This window comes from Drosophila mojavensis, unplaced genomic scaffold (assembly GCF_018153725.1).
Source record: "Drosophila mojavensis isolate 15081-1352.22 unplaced genomic scaffold, ASM1815372v1 contig_80, whole genome shotgun sequence".
Taxonomy (NCBI): Eukaryota; Metazoa; Arthropoda; class Insecta; order Diptera; family Drosophilidae; genus Drosophila; species Drosophila mojavensis.
The window spans coordinates 14192003-14213357 of NW_025318906.1; the positions used below are offsets into that span (position 1 = coordinate 14192003).

General features: G+C 36.7%; 1 protein-coding gene across 24 annotated transcripts; it reads right to left on the reverse strand.

Annotated features, from left to right (window-relative positions):
- Positions 1-107: 107 nt before the first annotated feature.
- On the reverse strand, positions 108-19649 carry LOC6579856. Of its 24 annotated transcripts, none has more exons than XM_015163944.3 (16): positions 19565-19649; positions 17991-18371; positions 9479-9960; positions 9289-9411; positions 7867-7968; positions 7624-7803; positions 7339-7548; positions 6494-6702; positions 6002-6419; positions 5835-5861; positions 5368-5574; positions 4822-5257; positions 3201-3360; positions 2760-2867; positions 2138-2293; positions 108-503 (listed from the first exon to the last, which is right to left on the reverse strand). In XM_015163944.3, exons 3-16 carry the CDS (start codon positions 9908-9910, stop codon positions 458-460), a joined length of 2814 nt encoding a protein of 937 aa, XP_015019430.1. In that variant the 5' UTR covers positions 9911-9960; positions 17991-18371; positions 19565-19649; the 3' UTR covers positions 108-457. The 24 variants fall into 24 exon arrangements, 22 of the variants coding, with proteins under 22 accessions (XP_015019430.1, XP_032585525.1, XP_032585517.1 ...); XR_006357787.1 differs by lacking the exons at positions 17991-18371; positions 19565-19649 and adding exons at positions 916-1157; positions 1916-1928 and having other exon boundaries at positions 461-503; XM_032729634.2 differs by lacking the exon at positions 17991-18371 and having other exon boundaries at positions 19565-19592.
- Between the last annotated feature and the right edge of the window lie 1706 nt (positions 19650-21355).

Sequence of the window (21355 nt, forward strand, 5' to 3'; positions counted from 1 at the left end):
GTGGCTGTTGGGTTAACATATATTCGATTGTTGCCTAAGCAGCTGTTCAGCTTTAAGCGTTGCCATCTGAATTATCCGTGAAATGTGACCAATAATTATGATTCGAATTTCGCTTTTTGCCATTCAATTTTTATTCAAAAATGTTTTCAGATTTGTACAATTATTATTCGTGATGGTAAAAATACAAAATATCCAAGTTCTTTGTAATAATTTGCAGTAAAGTTAGGAAAACAGTTTAAAAATAAACCCAAATTATTGCACTCGAATATAAAATAAATAACATAATTAAGTATATATATAGATTATAGGTTTATAAATTGTTTGCAGTTTGTTTCATTCTGATTTTAGGGTTTCAATATTTTTAGATGACTTCTCTTTCGCTCAATATGTATAAATTGCATACTATTTTTAATTATATATATTATTTCGATTCGAATTTGTTTTATTGTAGGTTTCTTTATAATTTCCTACTACGATCCGCAGCAGTTAGATTTAGTTTCGTTCTGTGAAAAGAGAATTAAAAATAGATTAGATACATAGATAAATAGAAAAATGATTATTAATAACAAATTGACTAACAACAGAGGAAATTCTTAAAAATACTATAACACAACAAACTACAGGCGGCAGCTAAATCAAAAATTTAATTGTAACAGTAACAAAATTAAAATTATTCAAAAAAAATAAAATAGGAAAATTTCAAATAACATTCAAATAATCCATTTAAAAATAAAACATTCTCATTAACATACAAAAATCTTTTTTCAAGCGATAGCTAAATCATTCAAATTTTCATTTTATCGATAAAAAGGAAGTAAAGTTTGTTTTTGTTTTGGCTGTTATTTGAAAAAGCTGTTATTGTAAATTGTTAACTGTTAACTGGAACATTAGCATGCTTGCAGCTGCAGTTCTTACCCATTGTCCAAAATTAGTGAACGATAACGGAAGATCTGAACAATTGGCCTAAAAAAAATATTCTCCCTGCTCTCTATACATATGTATATTTCGCGTGAATGTTGAACATAAACTGATCTTGACGTCAAAATGTATATTTTATTATTAATTGCTTAATGCTGCTGCTCTTTTCTTCTTCTTTATAATAAAACGTTAATTTTTATATATTTGTGAGCTTAAAACTTTACTGATCAATCGGCATCCTGTGTCCATGTTTTGAGTGAAATAGAAAAATGTGTGAAATTATGTTAGAAGACTGTGTAACAACAAAAATGAATTCGGGTATTATAGTGCTTTATGTGTGTGTGTGTGTGTGTGAGTATTTATAGATGTATAGATAAGTTAACAGATGAATGTTTGCAACTACTATACGTGTGAGTTTTTATGGCTGTGTGAGAGCTTGTACATGCTTGTCTGCCTGTGTGTGTGTGTGTGTAAAGCATGCTTTGTGTGTTTATGTGTGTATGTGAGTAGATCAATGCATGTAATGAAAGCTCTGTGGATTGCAAATGGAGTAAATACGGATGTGTATGTGTGCGTATTGTTTAATATAGAGAAAAAAGAGACAACATTAGAGTAAAGGACACGCGTAAAGAGGATGCGTAATATACTTAACAGTACTTATGTATGTTAAAGCAGCTGAATAATAAAAATATGTCAAAATTCAGACTAAAACCCTCCACTAAAATAGAAAATAACCTTAATTTCAAATTAATTATAAAATAACAGAAAATTTTATAATTTTGACGTCAAATCTTAAAAAAAAAAAAGTAAAAGAAACTCAAATATGTAATGCAAATAATTGCAAATAAAATGTTGTAAATATTCAGGAGCATTTAAGCGGACATTACAATAGAAAATAGAGATAGAAATAGAATATTATTCAATGTTAAGTATTTCATATTGGATATTTAAGTGTAAGTTATGTTAACTATAGAGTCAAATCTCGCTCTGTGAGTACCGGATATGAGGTTCTAAATTGTCAATTGAGCAGGGGCAGGGTAACGTTTGTTCGTGTGTGTGTGGGTGTGTTTAAAAGAAGAGAGAAATAAAGAACGAAAAACAATAAATTAGTACTTCAATTACTAAAGCCAACCACCGTATATAAACGTTATAATTATATATGGATATATTTAACTGAAGTGTATTATATATGTAAGCGATAGGCAAATGGACAACTTACAGTTCCATGGAGAGCACCGTGGGATTGGGACACGCCTGTGGGGCACGGACGTGACATTGCTTGTGACATATCAACTGGCAGTCGCGGCACTCGTAGCCCTGCTTGCCCGGCCGCCTGGGTATGGACTTCATGCAGATCGAGCACTGCAAGCCACCACTGTGGATTGAAAGATGTTAACAGGATGTTAGATTAGGGACAGGGAGTACAGATTGAATCACTCTGTGATGTCTCATTGATTTCTCACACACTCTCTCTCTCTCTTACTCTCTCTCATTCCCCTTACACTCTGCTTACTTCTATTCTTATATTTTCCTCCTTCAACAGAAGTTGAGAGACTTCTGTAACTCCTCTGTTCCTCTCTTCGCTCTCCCATTTATCACACAGGCTTCTATCATAATCTCCTCTTAGGTTTAGACTCTCTCTTGCAGTCCTCTATCTCTCTTACATCGCTCTATCATTTTTCTCTCAATCATCTTTCACATTTCTTGTTTATTTCTTTCAGTCTTATCTCTCACGCTCCTCCCGCCTCTCACTGACTCTCTGACTTCACTCTCTCTCTCCATCACTCTCATTCGTCTTTCCTCTCTCTCTCTCTCTCTCTCTCTCTCTCACTCTGACTTACCCGCTCAGATGTTTGGCTATGAAGGTGTGATCGTTGTAGATGTGCAGCTTGGTGCCCTTGCGACGCCAACGAGGCCTCTGTGCAATGGCCAGTGGGACGATGAAATGTCTGGAAGCAGATATCAAATCATTAGTAAATCATCAGTAAATCAAATGAATTGCAGTCGAGAGTATCCGACTAGTGTAAATGTTAATTATGGCAAATATAGAGCTCTTAGCTCTTAATAACCAGATTATCACATCGATTTTTATCGATTGTATCGAGTATCGATAAGTTTAAGCATAAACTTGATCTACATATACTAGAGAAGGGGAATTGCTTGTTAGGATTGACTTAATAGATTACTCTTATCAGACATCTATCGCTTTTCCTTTAGTCATCTATATAGATTCTGGAGTCTAGTCGAAAACTAATCTAAATAAAATTCGTATTCATGCTAACCGCTTAACGCCATTCTCCACAGTTTCCAGGACCAAGGTGGACGCCTCGTGTACATAGGTCTTGTTGCTAGCCGAGGAGAACCCGGAGATGGCTGAGGATTCTGAAATTGAAGAGCGTCGTGAGTGGTCGGTGATGGAGTTACCAATGCCCATGCGGGGTCCTTCAATTGCAAGTTGTTGTTGTTGTTGTTGTTGCATTTGTAGTTGTTGATGATGATATATATTTGGTAGTTGTTGTTGTGTTGTTGTTGTTATTGTTGCAGTTATATAAGATATTTATATAATAAGATCCACACACACCAAACACCCGAATACACCAAAATATATATGAAAATAAATAAATATAAAAGAAAAACATAATTTTAACCAAATGAACAGAAATAAAATTGCATAAGGAAAATAATTTATAATAATAAAATTCCGTTTTTGTGTTCAGTTCAACAGGTGTGTTTGTGTTTGTGTGTAGGTGTGTGTGTGTGTATGTGTGTAAGACACATATTAAATACGTAGAAAGTTTCAAACAAGAGGTACATACAGATTGTTAAGTTTACGTGCGGGAAAACAGTTTTTGGTTTTGGTTAGCGTTGGGGGGAGAGAAGTAGAATAAAGAACGGTAAAAGTATAGTTAAGGACATAACACAAGAACGAATGAGACATACATGTGTATGACATATGATATGATACACAAATATATAGATGCTAGGTAGAGTCTTGAACTTTTGAGTATATTAATAAAATAAAAATGAATTTATCATAAAAAAAAAAAAAAAAAAATATATATATATATATATATACATATATATTTTTTACATATATATATATTTATATACATATATACTTTTTTATGAGAAAGCTATACTAAAATTCTTCTTTGGCTATACTCGTTGCATATTATACAATATATACAAATTATAATTCATGTATTATTAATAATTCTATAGCTTGATCATATTATTTTTATGTATCGAAATATAAAATATATTATAACATATTAAATATATTATTTATTATATTATATTATTATTTTTTATTCATATTTATTTATTTATTTATTTTTATTTAATGTACTACAATTTATATTTATTTAATAATCTAGGCTTAAAATTTAAGCTTTGCATTTTTTCGTTAAGAAAAAAATTAACAAAAATTATTTATTGATATTTTTTAATAATAATTTTAATAATTTATTGTTTTCCACTTATTTATTATTATTATTATTATTATTTTTTTTTTTTTTTTTTTGCATTTTCTAAGCTTGTTTTTTTTTATACCGTGAACCCATTGAAAATGGTAAATCAGAGTATAATGGTTTGGTTTTAATTATTATTAATCATTATTACCAAAGCTCAGCCTAAATTAATTTTAAATATATTTAAATAATGCGCATGCTTTATGGAATTTGTTGTAAAGTTTTCAAATTATGTTCCACTTGAATATTTTTGTACAAATATTTTTCCGCTTGATAAACACATGCGTTTAGTGCAAAAGTTAGATACGATCTAATGTGAATGTTCATTAATGTTGTCTGAGTGTGAGTGTGCGAGTGTGCGTGTGTGTGTGTGTGTGTGAATGTCTGCTTGTGATTGTAATGAATGGTGTGAAATGGACTTTGGGGTAATTACCAAGTGAATTGCTTTTAGACAGAGTGGCACGATCGACAGATAATGAACGGGAAGAATCACCATTGAGGGTTCCAGTGGCTGTTCGAGTGAGTCCTGTTGTTGTTGTTGTTGTATTGTTGGCTGATTGTGAATTATGGTTGTTGTTATTGGGCTGATCGGCCGATAGGGTGCGGGTTTTAGAACGACTGAGACGCTTCTTGAGGGTGCCAAAGAAATTACGTTTTTTGCTCCGACCACGATCATCCAGATCCAAGCCCGAGTGCTGCTGCTGCTGGTGCTGCTGCTGGCTTGGGAATGGCGAAGAGGCGCCATTGCAGGTCAAACTGTTCGAGTTGTAGCCGCTGCCGCTGCCATTCAGATTGTTCGTGCCATTCAGGCTGTAGTTGTTGTGATAGCCACTCCCATTGGGCGAGGAGGCGGCATTTGGCTGGCCAAACTGCGAAAGGAAAGGATTCGCTAGAATCGCTAAACTCCCGAACTCAACTACAGGTGCGCATGCCATGCTCTGTGCAAATGTGAAACTCTGAACTCTTGCGTGCTACTCACCTCGGCTGTGGTCTCCTCGTTGCTGTTAACTGTGTTACCTGTTGTATTGGGTGATTCGCTGCCCGGACTGTCCACCAGATCGGTCGAGCTCGCGTTGGCCGCAGCCTCGTTGGCAGCACGCTCGAAGGCCTGGGCGACGGCCTGATCGAGCTCCGTGGGCGAGGCACTCTCGGTGACCTCGATCTGGCCATCTTTGTTCAGCTCGACCTGGCCGGAGCGATTGGTGGTTAGATAAGCGCGGGGTTAGGCAAAACGATCAATAAACAGAACGAGAAACGAAATTTGTTGTTTTTCTGATTAGCTCAACGTTGGACGCTACACATGTTGTATGAATGGATATGTATGTACGCATCTGGATAGCTGATTAGCACATAATTAAGTGTAATGGAAATTCAACTCAAATATATATATATGTAAATGGAAAAAGAAAATGGAAAAATCGAGCTGGAAACTGACGCATAGGTTACCTTAAATGCATGTGGATTGGTCGAGTTCTGCGGGAAATGAAATGAAAAGAAATATGAAAGAAAATCAAAATATAATTATAAATTATAGATAAATGAAGAAAAAGCGAATAAGAAAGAAGAAAGAAAAAGGAGATCTGACAGGGAATGGCGGAACGCTGGCAACTCACCCGCTGCACGCTGTGTATGATCAGGGTGCTCTTGCTGGGCTGGCCACTGCCGGTGGAGCCGGAGAGGGTGCCATCCTGCAGGGCACGGACCGCAGCGTCGGCCAGGTCGGCGCCGTTGCGAATGTGCTCATTGATGGCGGGCGTGCTGAGGCGCAGGGCTTCCTTCAGGCGATTGGGTCGGGCGTGGGCTGGTATTTCGGCGCCCTCGATGAACACAAAGTCAACGGTGATGGCGCCCGTCACGGGCTGTGTCTCGTAGGGGCGTGGCTGCAGCTGCAGCACCTGCGTGGAGGCGGGCCCCACGGCCAGCTCGTCGATGCCGACCAGGCCGAGGCCAAGGAACTTGGGCGGATCCGATGCAATCACCGGATGATCATAGACCTCAAACAGTATTTCAGCCGATTGTGGGGAGAGTTCGCTGCAGAAGAAGAAGAAGAAGAAGAGTCAGTAAGGCAAGAAGTACAGTTAAAGATCAGAAGAGTCTAAACTCACAATAGGAAATGCTCATCCCAGTAGGGTTTGCTGCCTCGCTGAGTGCCCGTCTGGTTCTTCTGCGCCGGCTCGTCCATCTCGATGACCACATAGGGCTCGTGCGCATCCTTCAGTCCCTCGCCCTTGACGATCTTCACCAGCAGGCGACGACCCGATACCATGTGCTGGCCGTCGCGCAGCAGGCCAGAGCCCAGATGCTCCATGTTGTGCTGTGTGTAGGCCGAGCATGCAAGTGAGCGAGTGACAATGAATGAATTAACAGAATTGAATTGACTCAAAGAAGTAGAGATAGAGAGAGAGACAGGTAGATAGAAAGAGAGAAGAACTTTGAGAATAGCTGAAGCTTATGAAATTCGCCTTTAATCGAGGGGGAACTCAAGTGGGTGATTTATACATATATTCATATATATATATATATAGAGATTTAGTAATTGTAATAATATTGAAAGTATTGATTGCCCTGAAAAGAGAGAGCGCAAAAGAAAGAGAGAGAGAGAGAGAGACAGTTTAACTAAAGCCCAAGGCAATGGTCAAAACATCGAGTGGAATATGTCAAATGGCGAATTAGAGACAGAAAAGGCGAATTTCATTCATTTCAACAGAACACTGAATGATAGATACAAGATTGGATGTCCTTTGGTGTTACGGCGCTAGAACAATGAGAAGTGTTGTCTTTCATTGTCTGTGTGGTGCTTGAGTGAGAGACATCGCTGTACTGTACACTTGTGAGTGTGTGTGTATACTAGTTGAAAATGGGGCAGATGTCAACGGGAAGAGTTACGAGAATACGAAAAGAACACGCAACACAGAACAGACGCTTCTCACTGCTCTCCACACGCTCTCACCGCCAGCGAATCATAGTGCACGGGATAGATTACGGGCAACTCGAGGGGCTCCACTTCGGCGCGGGGGCAGGTCGAGTAGATGGAGAAGTCAACCGGATAGACGGTGTCGCGCAGCGCCGTCGTCAATATATCGCTGATGACTGTCTGCAGCTGCTGCTCATCCTGATCCATGGGCTTGATGGCGCCCACACTGTTCATGGTGATGCGCACCTGTATATAGATATATATATTGTGTTAGTTCTCAACATTTATTGTATCATTTCATATATGTATCCATGTACTTACGTCCGGATAGCCATCCACACGCATCTCACCCTTAAGCGTATTGTAGTTGATGGGTATGGACATGCGTGCACGGAATCGGGACACGGTGACCTTGTAATGCGAGGTCTCCACCTTGCCCGACTTCTGCCTAAAAGTCTTCACCTGCAGCACCGGCATCGCATCGCAGTCGAAGGTGATGAGCTGTAAGCAGCGGTTAAGCTCCAATTAGCATAGATGGATCATTTATTTCAGCACTCCACATACCATTTCAGCGGGATTCTGTTCCTCGCAATTGCAAAATATATTATTAAGAGCCGGTGCTGGACTGTCGGGCAGTACGCGCACCACCTCAACTGCTACGCCATGCTGCAAATGAAGAGAATTTCAGTTGATATTTATCGATGTGTTAATAAGTTATCGATAACGATTATTTTTATTTATTATCGATATGTATATAGAATTTAATATCATCTATTGCATCGCTTAAAGACTTGTCTCTGAATTTCTATGCTTCTACATCTGATTAGGCCTACTATTAACTATCGATTCTAAACAGATGTTTATCGATCATATATAATAGTATCCACATCTAGCAAAATATTTGCATAAAAATATTTAAGATATCTATAATCGATAAATTGGAATTTTCATCGATATCCCATGATTAAATATAATCGATAAAGTGGGATTTTCATCGATCTTCCATGATTAAATATGACAATTTAATTAGTGACCCATAAATACGGAATTTGAGACGTATATCGATTCTTTGCTTGTTGTCGATAACATCAACTGACAACTAAGTGAGCTAACAGAAATTAAGTCCGAAATATATAATCAAGCAATAAAGATTGTACTATTGTTATAAAACCGACAATTCTTATCTATATATATCGGTTTGTTGAGCGTGTCATCAATATCTAATAGCGCGAATCAATTGAATCATACCATTTCACAGTCTAAAAGCAAGGTCATAAATTAGAAGACAAATATAAATATTTGTGCTATCGATAACATCGAAGAGGATGTGATTGTAATACTGAAATCTGGCATAGAGTACAATCATTCTATATCGATATTTGTCGCGTTGATTGCGCTTAATCTGAGGCCTGAAGGATGCAGCCTTGCGGCAGCCTTTGCGGCAGCCTTTGCGGCTAGCCAGCCTCTGTTCTAGAAAACCTGTTGGACGACTTTGCCGTCGCCGACTGTTTCTGGTTTTGGCGACATTACGTAAGCGGCGATTATAAAGAATTAGTTCATATGGATGTGAACGCCATGCGAAAACACAACAGAGCCAGAAAAAGTCATAAAGCAGCGAGTGAATGACTAACGCACAGCTTACAAATAAAATTGCTGACCTTGGCCTACGTTCGGGGAGCGACGTTGATAACGAAAACAATAAAGGTAAAATAAAAAATAAAAAAATAAAATACAAATAATAAAAAAGAAACAAGCATCGCTAGCTGTGCTCAAAACGCGTTTCTACGCCGGCTACGCCTGACTGGCTGAGCGCCTGAGCTAAACCAAGTAAAAAGCCAAGTTGAAAGTCGAGGCCACGTAACCAGAACTGGGTTCAATGGACGCCGTCGCATGGAGAGAACTAGGGGAGAACTAGGGGAGAGCTAGGTGGGAGCAAAGCAATTCTAGTGACGTCACAAGCTGGTGCTGGTGAGGTCATGCACTCACCTCCTCGACGGATTTGCGCAAGGTGTCGTTGAGTGCTATCACCCAGGACATGAGCAGTTCGTTGACTATAACTAGATCGCTGTAAAGCCAGCGAAACACCTGGCTGGTCCATGTGACGGAGCTCTGCAACGAAATCAATTTCAATTGAGCTGATCTCGAAGGTCAGGGGAATCAGCACCACTTCACTTACCGTTTCTGGTCCCACCACATTGGAGGGCGGCGGCACATATCGTTTCTTACGGTTCTCTGGTCCCGTAGAGCTCTGGCGCACCACGCGACGACGCGCTCCGGCCGCTGCGCCGCCCATGGGCGAGGCTGTGGAACGTCCGCGGCCCGCTGCACCACCGCCAGCACCGCCCACGGCCGCGCCGGTTAGTGGCTTCGATAGGTCCTCGACTTTGCTCTTGGTGGCCAGCAGATCACGTGGCTCAGACAGTCGCTTCTCTGGCTTGCCAGCTGCACCAGGAGCCACACTGCTCTGGCGACTGTTGCCGGCACTGCCGGTAGAGGCGGCGGCATTGGCGCCCTTATTCAGATACTTGTGGTAGAGCAGCTTGCACAGCCAAACGGAGAATAGGGCCAAGACGGCCCACAAGAATATGAAGATGGCTAAGGAGTCCATTGTTAAGTCACCAAGTCCCTCGAACGAACAGATATAGTCATCGATTTGATCTGCTAGATCCATTGTTTAACAGAGCATGGTGCAGGTCCAGCGATCAGACAGCAGCATCATAATGGCAACAAAGTCTGAAATTCGAATTGGATTAGTTAGTAATTCGAAACAGTTGGCCCATATATAACAGTATATTTAGGTGTATCTAAGTGTGTGTGTGTGTGTTTGTGTGTATGTGTATTGCAACAACAAGCGCCACTGGCTCGGGGATCTGCTCTGCTGCGATCTCTGTGTATAGCCATGTCTATTTATAGAACTTTGAACATTTTTTTTTCATTAGAAAATATGAAAAAGCTTTCCACTCACAGCGAAAAACCGAAAACTATTTCAATATTGCACAAACAAACAAATAAAATAAAAATATTTTACTTTTAGTTTTCTATATAATTAATATTATATTTGGCGAAAAATTAATAACGGAAAAGGTGCGTCAAATAAGGAGAAAAACTCAAATGAAAATCGTTTTGTTCTAAAACCGAACCGAAATGAAACTGAACACAATTCGCGGGCCCCTCAAACGTGTGTATCTCACAGCGTCGATTAAGGTGGCAAAGCCGTTAATGCGCCGACGCATAGAGCTCGAGAGAGAGAGAGAGAGAGACCAAGAGAGAGAGAGAGAGAGAGAGAAAGGAACAGATAGAGAAGATAGAGAGAGTTGTAGAGACACTGGAGCAGGCAGGCAGGCAACTATTGACGTCATAACTTTTTGAGGTCGCGACGTGCTCAAAGAACATGCCAAAAACACAAAAGAAACTAAATTAAACAAAAACAAAAAAAAAAAACACAATATTGAAGAGCAATAAACCAAAGCAAACAACAAAATGCCAAATGCTGAATGCTCTAATAAGAAACATATAATAATAATTGAATAAATGTATCGATAATTTATACTCCGCTAAATCGAAAAAATCGATGCCCTTGAAAAATTCGTTTTCGATAAATCTCGATATTTTGATTTCTGTGTAAATCGAAAAATAAAACTGATATTTTTGCCATTTCGTATTATCGAGACTCGATTGTACAGCAACTGCTTAAGTTATCGATAACATTTTGAATTGAAAATATATAGTAGATAATGGCATTTACTTGAGCATTGTCTTAGGTCTGCTGAACACGTGTAAATAATTTTAAAAATATTTTATAAATAGAGGCTCGACTTTTAGTGCGCAAAGTAAATTTCTTGAAGCTGTCTGAGCTGATTGAGCTAGCAGCTCAGCAATTGAACAGTTGAAGTATGAGCGAAGTCTTTAGCAACTTCAGTCAACATTTAGATGGAATTTCATATAAAGTGCAGAGAATACATAAAAGATATATAAGTAACTGCTACAGTCAAACTGAATGAAGCGCAAAGCCGCTGCGCATATTTAGCTAATGGGATATTTTCCAAATAAAACTACAATCAAAACAATAACTCACAAAGTTTTTATTTTATTGCACATTTCTATAGCTCTAACTTATATGATTTGGCCAGCCCAAAAATTCTTGGTAAAGTGCTTGAACCCAATTATTATTTTGACTGCTGCGCAACAAAATTCATAGCAAAATTATAATGCTCTTAAAGAGTCAGTCGCAGTAGCCTGCGCCTATTGTATGTAAATAAATAAATACATACATAAATTCTCATTCAACAGAGACGCAACAAAAACACAAAAAGAAATGACGTAAGACTTCTTTTTGGTAGCAAAGCAAAAGCAAAAGCAAAAATGCCCAATTGCCAGCCCTTTAAGGCACTTTCTACTCAAGCTGAAACATAGAATCAAATAAGAAATTATTAGTTGGGAAATGCAAATTCCAATTGGAAGTGCAAGAACAACTAAAGACCTAGACACGTGTCGCGCTTATTTGGCACTCGATGCAGTTAATGTTTAAACAATTGCTAGTTGTTAAATTTCTTGGCAATTCGACAAGCAGAGAGATATATATACATATATACATATATATATTTGTATCTTACTCCTGGAATCTGTTTCATGTCATTTGCGAATTGCTTCCGAATGAAAAAACAGAGATACAATTCATTCACATACATGAATACATACATACATATGTATGTGCTATCTATATACACCTCTGTGCACACATATATGCACACTTGCATTTAAATGCTGTTTGGCTGCTTTAAATGCGCCGTTGACTTTGACTTAACGGCTCGTCTATTGACCCCACGGTGGGGAGGCGGGCAGGTGGGCAGGAGGGGGGCGCGGACCAAGAGCTCTTACGAGAGCAACAAGTATTCGTGGATATTTTTAAGCATAGAACAATAGCAAAACAAGTAAAACAGAAAGCAAAATACAAAAGCAACGCCAAACAGCTGAATGATCAAAATACCGAACGCATCTTTCGCTGCTGCACAGTGGTACAAAGCATTGACAGAAATTTTGCAAATACTACATAACGAATTTTTTTTTTTTTAATAAAATAATAAATAATTATTTGGTTTTTTTATAAGGAAATTTTTATAAGTAATCTGAATTACAAACTAACAGATTTTTATTAAAAAATGATTATATGTTTACCCACTGTGCCTAAACTGCTGCCAACAGAATTTACAAGTGTTAACAATGAACAAATGTTCTTCATTGTTTGTTAAGGAAACGCCGGCGATGCGATGCCACCAGATTTTTTCCCAATTCATTAGCAACATATAAATATATATATGTACATATATAGTACATAAGTACACATTTATATATACATACATATGTATATACAGCCAACAAATGTGAATGTTTAAGCAGAGAAATGTGGCTAGATATGCATTTGGCTTGAGATAGAGAGAATGGCATAATAATAACATTTTATGCAAGGAAAAGGAAAGAAAAACGTTCCTTAATGAATATTATATTTGTTGAATTCTAATACTATAAAATTGTAAATTAACAAAAGGATTTCAAACATACACTGAATGAATGTTAATTATGACTTTAATAATATTAATAATATTCATTCTTTGTTCAGAAATTTTAAATTATAATGGAAATATGAATTCAACTATAAAAATTAAAAATTTCATAAATTATAGTTTATACTTTTTTTTATTTCAATTGTATTTTAATTTAATTAAAAATCTTTTTTTTTTATGTATTTTAATTTAATTAAAAATCGCTTTCTTTAATTGATGTATTTTAATTGAATTAAAAGTCTCACTAAGAGTTTAAGAAAGAAGATTCATCTTGAATCACATTAGTTTTGAAAAACAGTTGAATAATTGCAGGTGAAACGCATGAATGAATGAGAATGAATCGATGCTCATTAAGAACAACAATTTGGCTAAATTCAAAAACAAAACAAAACGCCTTAAGCCACATACCTTAATCAGTTGAAAATGTTTCATACAGTATATATAAATGTATTTTTAATAAATAATGATGAAAAATTCAGCAAATTTAATTTCAGCGAATTTAAGGCTTAAGCTCAAAGAAAAAAAGAATGAATAATTGAAATTAAATAAAATAAATATTTTAAAATTAAAATCAAATCATTTTTCCTTTCTAATATTATATTTATTTCAATATTATATATAATTTTCTATATATTATAATTTAAAAATTTTTTTAAATGACTAATTTATGTAGAAACCTCTTAGATAAGCTCAAACAGAATGTTAATTCAATTTGAAATAGAAATTGGGAAAAAATAAAGTTAATTTGTATAATATGATTTATTATAAAAAATATAATATAAAAAATTTCTTAAAATTTTAATTTAATTAGCTGGTACGCACCAATCAATATATATATATATATATTTTTTTTTTAAATTTTAGCAAATTTTCCATCTAGAATATAGTTGATCAAGTCTCTGGAAACTATAATTAAATGAAATGATATGTGAACATTTGCAATGGGCCGTCGATCTGCAACAGGTTGACAAGAGACACAAGCTCCATGGTTCGTGTTTCCCGTTTTTAATTGCCCGCACAAACCGTTAGGCGGGTCATAAGCAGCACTGTTAATGGCCTGCCTGGGCTGCCATGGAGTTCCATGTGCTCATGCATTACGCCATCTGAATATGGCGCAGTAATTAAATAACGAGAACAAGCCGAGCTGACAGATCTGGTCCTCCGTTAAGACCATGCGAGCTGCAGCAAATTAATTACTGAGGAACCCTTCCAGCCACTGTACAGCTTATTAGGTGTAGTTGTTTGCCTGGCACTAAATATAGAGATTCAGTAAGACGATGTAGCTAACCGCAGAGTCAGGCAAACAGACAGACAGACAGCCAAGGCCACCCCTGAGAAAAGTGCTTCAGGTATTGGCAATTTATATTAATTGATTAGACATTAACGTGACAATCAAAGACGAAATCTACAAGAGCGAAGCCTGATTCATTCACTAAACAGCGCTTATCTTATCTCTGTGGCTATATCACAGTGAAAGTTGGCGCCCCCAGTGAATGGAATAACCAAATATTGGTATATAACTTTATATATGTATATATACAATATACAATATATGTAGTGTAGTTGAAACACACGTGCTGATGTCATTTTAACAAGCGTTGAATATTTGTTGTCAATTGGGAGGACGTCATCGTAAACAAATGGGTGTTGTCTAGGTGCAAAGAATGCGAAATCTCACATAGACAAAGACACAGACAGAGAGAGACAGAGAGAGAGAGAGAGAGACAGAGACAGAGAGACCTGTGTCTAGCTTGAGTTGTGATTCAATGCCAAAAAGAGTTTTCTATATACTAGCACGGCTTATCAGCGCAATTCGCATTTCATTTAATGCAGTTATTAAAGTTGATTGGCAGCTGCGGCAAAGTCATAAATACTCATTTCAATTGCTGTTCAATTCAACTTTAAAACCAGCAATAATTAGCCGCATGCGAGCTATATTTATAAACAAATCAAGCTGACCTTTAGTACAGACTTTTGCTCTCTCGCTCCACCTCTCTCCTTCTCTCTCTCTTTCTCGCTGAGCTCATTGTCAATGGCGCATGAAATCTTCAATTTTTGGCTAGATCTCGTCATCATCATTATTCAACAGCGGAAATGGCGAATCTATTGCTTGTCCCACACGGCGTATGCGCATTACGCGCTAATGACTCTTGCATTACGCATACGCACTGTTGCCTCAAAGCAGTTGTAATTGGTGGAATGACTACAACTGATTATGAAAGTGCGTCTTTACTTTTTCTCTCTCTCTCTCTCTCTATTTGAATCACCCAATGAATGACCCAGTCGCCTTATGTTATTTTCGTGTCTGACAACAATTGTTGTGTAAGCAAAGTTCAAGTTGAGCAGCCCCAGCCGCTGCTGCTGCTGCTGCTGCTGCTGCTGCTCGTTCGCGTTGCGGGCAAAGTTCAGCTGCAAAGTTCACACAGCTTTCGCAGCTGGTTTTTGCTGCCGTTGCCTCAGCTTATCGATTGCCCAGCCAGGACAATAAGCACTCAGGAAGGGCTGTCTGTCAGGCAAGTTGACAACGCCACAGGCAATGAGTGGGAATATTTTGCAGGGCTCGGGCAAATTGTAATAATTAACTCTAATTCTTAACTGAAGATGATCTTTGCCGAGCTTCTCTATGCTGTAAAATTGATCAATTATTCCAATCAATTTTCATTTGTTAATTTTAATGCTCTATATTACAGTAAAATTTCCTACTGAAATTATCAAATAATATGATGAGTTTTAACTTCTTATTTAAAGCACTACTATTTCTATGGCTACTACTATATCTAGAGCTACTATTATTTATAGGACTACTACTATTTCTAAAACTACTACTATTTCTATGGCCTTTCACTACTACTCTTTGTATGTTCACTACTATTTCTATGGCTACTACTATTTCTAAAGCTACTACTATTTCTATAGCCTTTCACTACTACTCTTTGTATGTTCACTACTATTTCTATGGCTACTATGGTCACTCTTCGTGTTACTACTACTATTACTATAATCACCACTACTATTTTTACAGCTACTACTATTTCTAGAGCGCCTATTATTTCTATGCCCACTACTACTCTTTGTATGTTCACTACTATTTATATGGCCTCTATTATTTCTAGAGCTTCTACTATTACTAGGGCTACTACTATTTCTAGAGCTACTACTGTTTCTATGACCACTATTCGTTCTACTACTATTTCTATGGATACTTACTACTATTATTTTAACAACCACTACTATTTTTTCAACTGCTACTATTTCTACAACCCCTACTGTTTCTATGCCCATTACTACTCTTTCCCTACTACTCTTTGTATGTTCACTATATCTTTGACTAATACTATTTCTATTTCCTCTATTATTTCTAGAGCTACTACTATTTCTAGATATATTAATATATTATATAGATATATTATTTCTAAGACTACTACTATTTCTATGACTACTACTATTTCTATGGCCACTACTATTTCTGTGTGCGATCACCACATTTTTTTTATATATTCGTAATCCTCTGCTATGCATTGTAATACCATATCACAACTGGGCAGACTTTAATTTTACAAGGGAAAGGAATCGATTCATTTCGCCTATGTTTTGCAGCTGCTTCGATGACACCTGTATATGTTTGTATGTGTATATTATTATTTACATATATAATATACAATTATATAGATATATATGCTTATAGCCCACGTATTTAGCATTCAATAATGTCTTTTGTTTTTGTTCGACTTCGATTTCAGTTTTTTAATATTGATTTTTGGCTCTGGCGACACACAAGGCTAGCACCCAAAAAGCGAGACCTCGCGCCAAGCAGCAAGCGCCAAGCCCCAAGCTGACATCAGCCGAAAATATTTGCCAAACAGCTGGTGCTAGTGTCTCTCTCCCTCTCTCATGTGTTTGTTTGCCTGGCAATTTGTTTGGCTGGCCAAGGCATACTGCTCAAATCGAATAGCTTAATATGAGATGCAAGAAAGGTATTTGAACTTTGTGTTAAATGTTTTGACCGCGTTGTCAGGGCAACGCGAAAGGGCGAATTGATTTATTAAGAAATACATATAGTACTTATAAACATATTTCAATACTTTCAGCTGAGAAGACAAAGCCCAGCATGGCTCGCGGGGGGTTGTCAATGTGCAGACAACTGGAGATGGGAGTGAAGCGGGGGGGGCAGACTCTTAAAGCAAATGCCGTGACACACTTTTTGCCTCACGAACAGAGCGAGAGAGTAGTAGAGAGAGAGGCAAAGAGAGAGGGAGCGTGATGATTTTCCAGTGAAAAGTGGGGTTGCAAATGCTTAGCTGTTAACTAAATGCGAGGCGTGGCAACTGTTGTCTCAAGGGTAGGGTAACGTCACGCGTCTAATGCGATAACGCACGCAGAGCTCTAGCCAAAAAGCTAAACAACTTTCGGGTCGACTCGCCTGTTATCCTGTAACAGTTCTTTGAAGTTGGCATCAAAAACAACGTAAATAAAAACATAAATAGAAAATAAGCTCAGTTCTCGGGCGCACACACACACACACCCAAAATGCCGTGCCCAGTAAACTGTAAATGGGATAAGTACATTACATATATGGGGGTTGCGAGTCGCCTCACATGTGTACTCACCATAAATATCCGTTTGTTGTTTTTGTTGTAATGTTGTATGCAGGAATTTGCGTTGTAAGTTAGTTTCCGTAAATGCGCAGTTTAACATATTTTGATTTTATTTTCCAGGATTTTATATTGGAAGAAGAAACAACAACAACATTTGTTTAAATACAAGTGGAACGAAAGTTTTGATTGCATTGGTTAGACGCGGTTTTGGGGGCATTGGTTAGTGGCAGTCAAGCAGGAATAAGTGTGTGTGTGTGTGTGTGTGTGTGTGTGTGTGTGTTGGTTTAAGTGTGTGTGTAGTGCAGCTGAGTGTTTGCCACACTTATGTATGTGTATGTGGGCGTTTAGCAAAATATAAATAAAAACAAATATTGTAGGAGTGGGTGGCAGGAGAAGGCGGTTATGAAAGTAACTGGGGGCAATGCTTAAGCAACATATGGAATACATATGTACATATACATTTATATTTTTATATACATACATATATATATGTAAAGCAAATTGGCGAAAGCTAAATCTTTCGTCTACTCACACTTGAGTCACAAATGTTTTAGCGCACTTTTAAATCGTTTAAAAAAAAAAGTCAATTTTTTTTTTCTTTTGCTTTTAATTGCTTTTTATACACTTGATAACAAATTACAAAACACACAACAAATTTTCTAACTACTTTTCAATTAACTAAAACACAGTCGCTTATTTTCCAAACATTTAAAAATAAAGCCGTTTAGTATGTATTTTTATTATTATTATATTTTGTTATAGGTCTTGCTGTTTCATGAGATTCAGTTGGAGTTGATTGTTTCTTGCTATTGTTGACAATTTATGTCGATTGTATTATTATTGTTTCTGTTTCGTTGCTGTTTCATTAGTCGACGTCGACGTGTGATGAATTTTACAAAAATCGTAAAATTAACTGAAAGAAATACACATATTGTTTAGCTTGAATTTTAATTTAAGCTAGACTCAGTTAGATGTTAGAGATGGGCACGTGATTACAGCACGAATCATCGAACTGTTCAAGGGAATTCGATTTGCGGTTGGCAAGAAAAAATATTTAATAATATATAAATCATTCATAATACGTTTAATATATAATATACATATGTGTATAATTGTGCTGAACTTGATAAGGAAACCTACATTTAAATTTGTATACAAATAAAAGATATTGATAACGCAAATTCGAATCAGAGCAATAAAGTCTTATAAGAAAATAAAGCACGCGCCCAACTCTAGCTTTTAACATATTGTTCAACTTTTCAATGTCGCGCTGATAAGTTCGACAAACAAAATACAAATTAGGTTGCCCTTAAGATTCAAACGTTGACTATTGGCAGCGCAGCCAGGGCATACCAATACACACGCACACGCACACGCACACAAAAACACTTGCACGCAAGCTTTGAGCCGCTGTTAGAGCAGAGCAACATAAACAACAGCGAAGCGCCGGCAGCGGCTAACTGCACAGCTTCATTGACAACTGATTGTCTATACGCACGCACACACACACCAATATAAATACATGCCAGCATTTAAGCACACACACTATTGTATTGTTGCTCACATTATTGTTTACCGCATTTCGGTATTTACAGACAGAATATGTACAAATTGTATTTAATTTTTGCATAGCTATCAAATATATACATATGTACAATATATTTATTTTCTACATATTTTGTCGCTAGCTGCCAAAATTCAACCACAAGCTATATACACACACACATATACAATGGCAGGCTAAACATACGGGTTCTTGTTGCTGTTGTTGTTGTTGTTGTTACTGGCAGTTCTTGCTCTTTTCTTTTTGCATCGTATTTTGTGGGTGATTCTCTAATAGGTGCAACCAACCACAAGATTTGCCGCTGTTTTACTGTAGCCCCAAGCATAAACACACGCACGCACACACATATACACACACGCAACACAGCATAGTTGTGATTAGTTCCAATTAGAGAGGGAGAGTTAGAGAAAGAGAGAGGATTGTCACTTATGCAGCACTAAATCTATATGATGCGTTGATTAATTCGAATTTTTCACTTGAAGTTTTGTCGATTTCAGTTTGTGGTTTAAAGTATATACAAAAGAAAATTTGTGCGTTCGTACCACCCGTTCGCGCTCAGCTGTCCAATAAGACTAACTGTTTGCAAGTCAAAAAGTTCGATAACGATGACGAGTCCCACATCGAACCAGTTCGGTACGAACACGAACGCAGTTCAGTTCATACATGTTTGCGAACTACTTTCCGTTTAGGCAGTGTAATTTAAATGTTAAATAGAATATTATTTGTTTTCCTACGGGTTTTATGATTATAAATAGCTTAGTAATAACTGTATTTTGAATAAACAGAAATTCTGACATTTAATTCAAAGTCGTTGCTACACCGCATGCGCAGCTCTAACAAGATTCTGATAAGCTTTTAGTAACTCACACAAGCTGACTGCTATAAAAGTGCCAATTGTTAACAGAAATTCAAAAAATACATTCAGATATTTGTTTTACTTTATCTGGGGCCCAATTTAAAATAAAACAAGGTGTTTTTATACATACAAACGCTTGTTTATTTCACTTGACGTTCTTTTAATTTTTGCTTATTATGCATTCTATTCCATTTCGCTTCCGATACGATATCTGCTTATAACTTATGCCACTTAGATGTCTAAATGAATCCGTTGCTGATTTTTATTTTGATCTCAAGTCCAGAATTTATTTCTTTGCTGCCGTTGCCACTGCTGCTGCTGCTTTCGACTCTCCGAGGCTTGTTTTGTTATATGCTTGTATATTGAATATTTCTTGTATATATAAGTGTATAATATATATATGTATATATATATTTAATTTAATACATAAAAATTACGCGCTTCCCACTGCACAAGCCTGATTAACTTTATAATCATCTTGTTGGTTCTTCTTTAAAATAGTTCCTTTTTTTTTTTTTTTTTTTGTTTGTTTGTTGTTTTTGTTGCAGTTTTTTAGCCAATGCAAAGATCATATATAAAAATACAAAAAATCATAACATTTTCATATACACCGCCCCATATACAATACATATAGAACTAGGATTAAATATCTCTAAATCGACCTTGCACAATCAATATCAAAAATTATTATTATTTAAAATTAATGTCCCTCCGCATTGTTGTATAAATAAATGTTTCACTTAATAAACAATTTCACTTCGTTATACATATATATATTTATATGCCTTAACAACTAAATTCATCATCTCCAAACGATTTCATATTTCGTATGTTATTTTCTTTTCTTTCTTCTCGTCAAGTTGTTGTATAAATTTCACTATTTAGTCTTAATTGTATATGGAAGTTGAAATATGTTCAGAATTCAATCAACTAGGAAAACAATTCGGGTCTCTACTATATAATGGAGTTGGAGGAGAGGAGCAGGTGTGTATCCATGTTACTTGCTAATTGGTATTGGTATTGGTATTTATGCACGTTTAGGTAATACTTGCGCCCACTCTCTGGTAAGTGGAGAGTGGGGCGTTTTAATAGATAGATAGATTATCAATATCTGTGTTTTATCTAGTTGTATTTATTTGTTTGTAAGTATTTGTTTATGTATGTATATAACGCTAATGCTGAACACCCACACTCAATTCCGCTTTGAAATGTTTTTGAAGACTTTTTGCTTGTTGTATTTGTTTTGAGTAAATTTCTGATTTTTAAGTTTGATTTACACACAAATTTGCTTGTGTTTTGTTTTGTTTTGTTTTTTTGTTTTTTTTTTGTTTTTGTTTTTATGAGATCGTTACTTAGGAAAATGTTTTTTATTTTTGTTTTGTTGTCAGTTTGTCGACTGGGGAAATGTTGTGTAGAGCTCTCAAATGCAACGACTGTATCCATAGTTTTGATTAATTTGATTACCTTATGGAGCGCA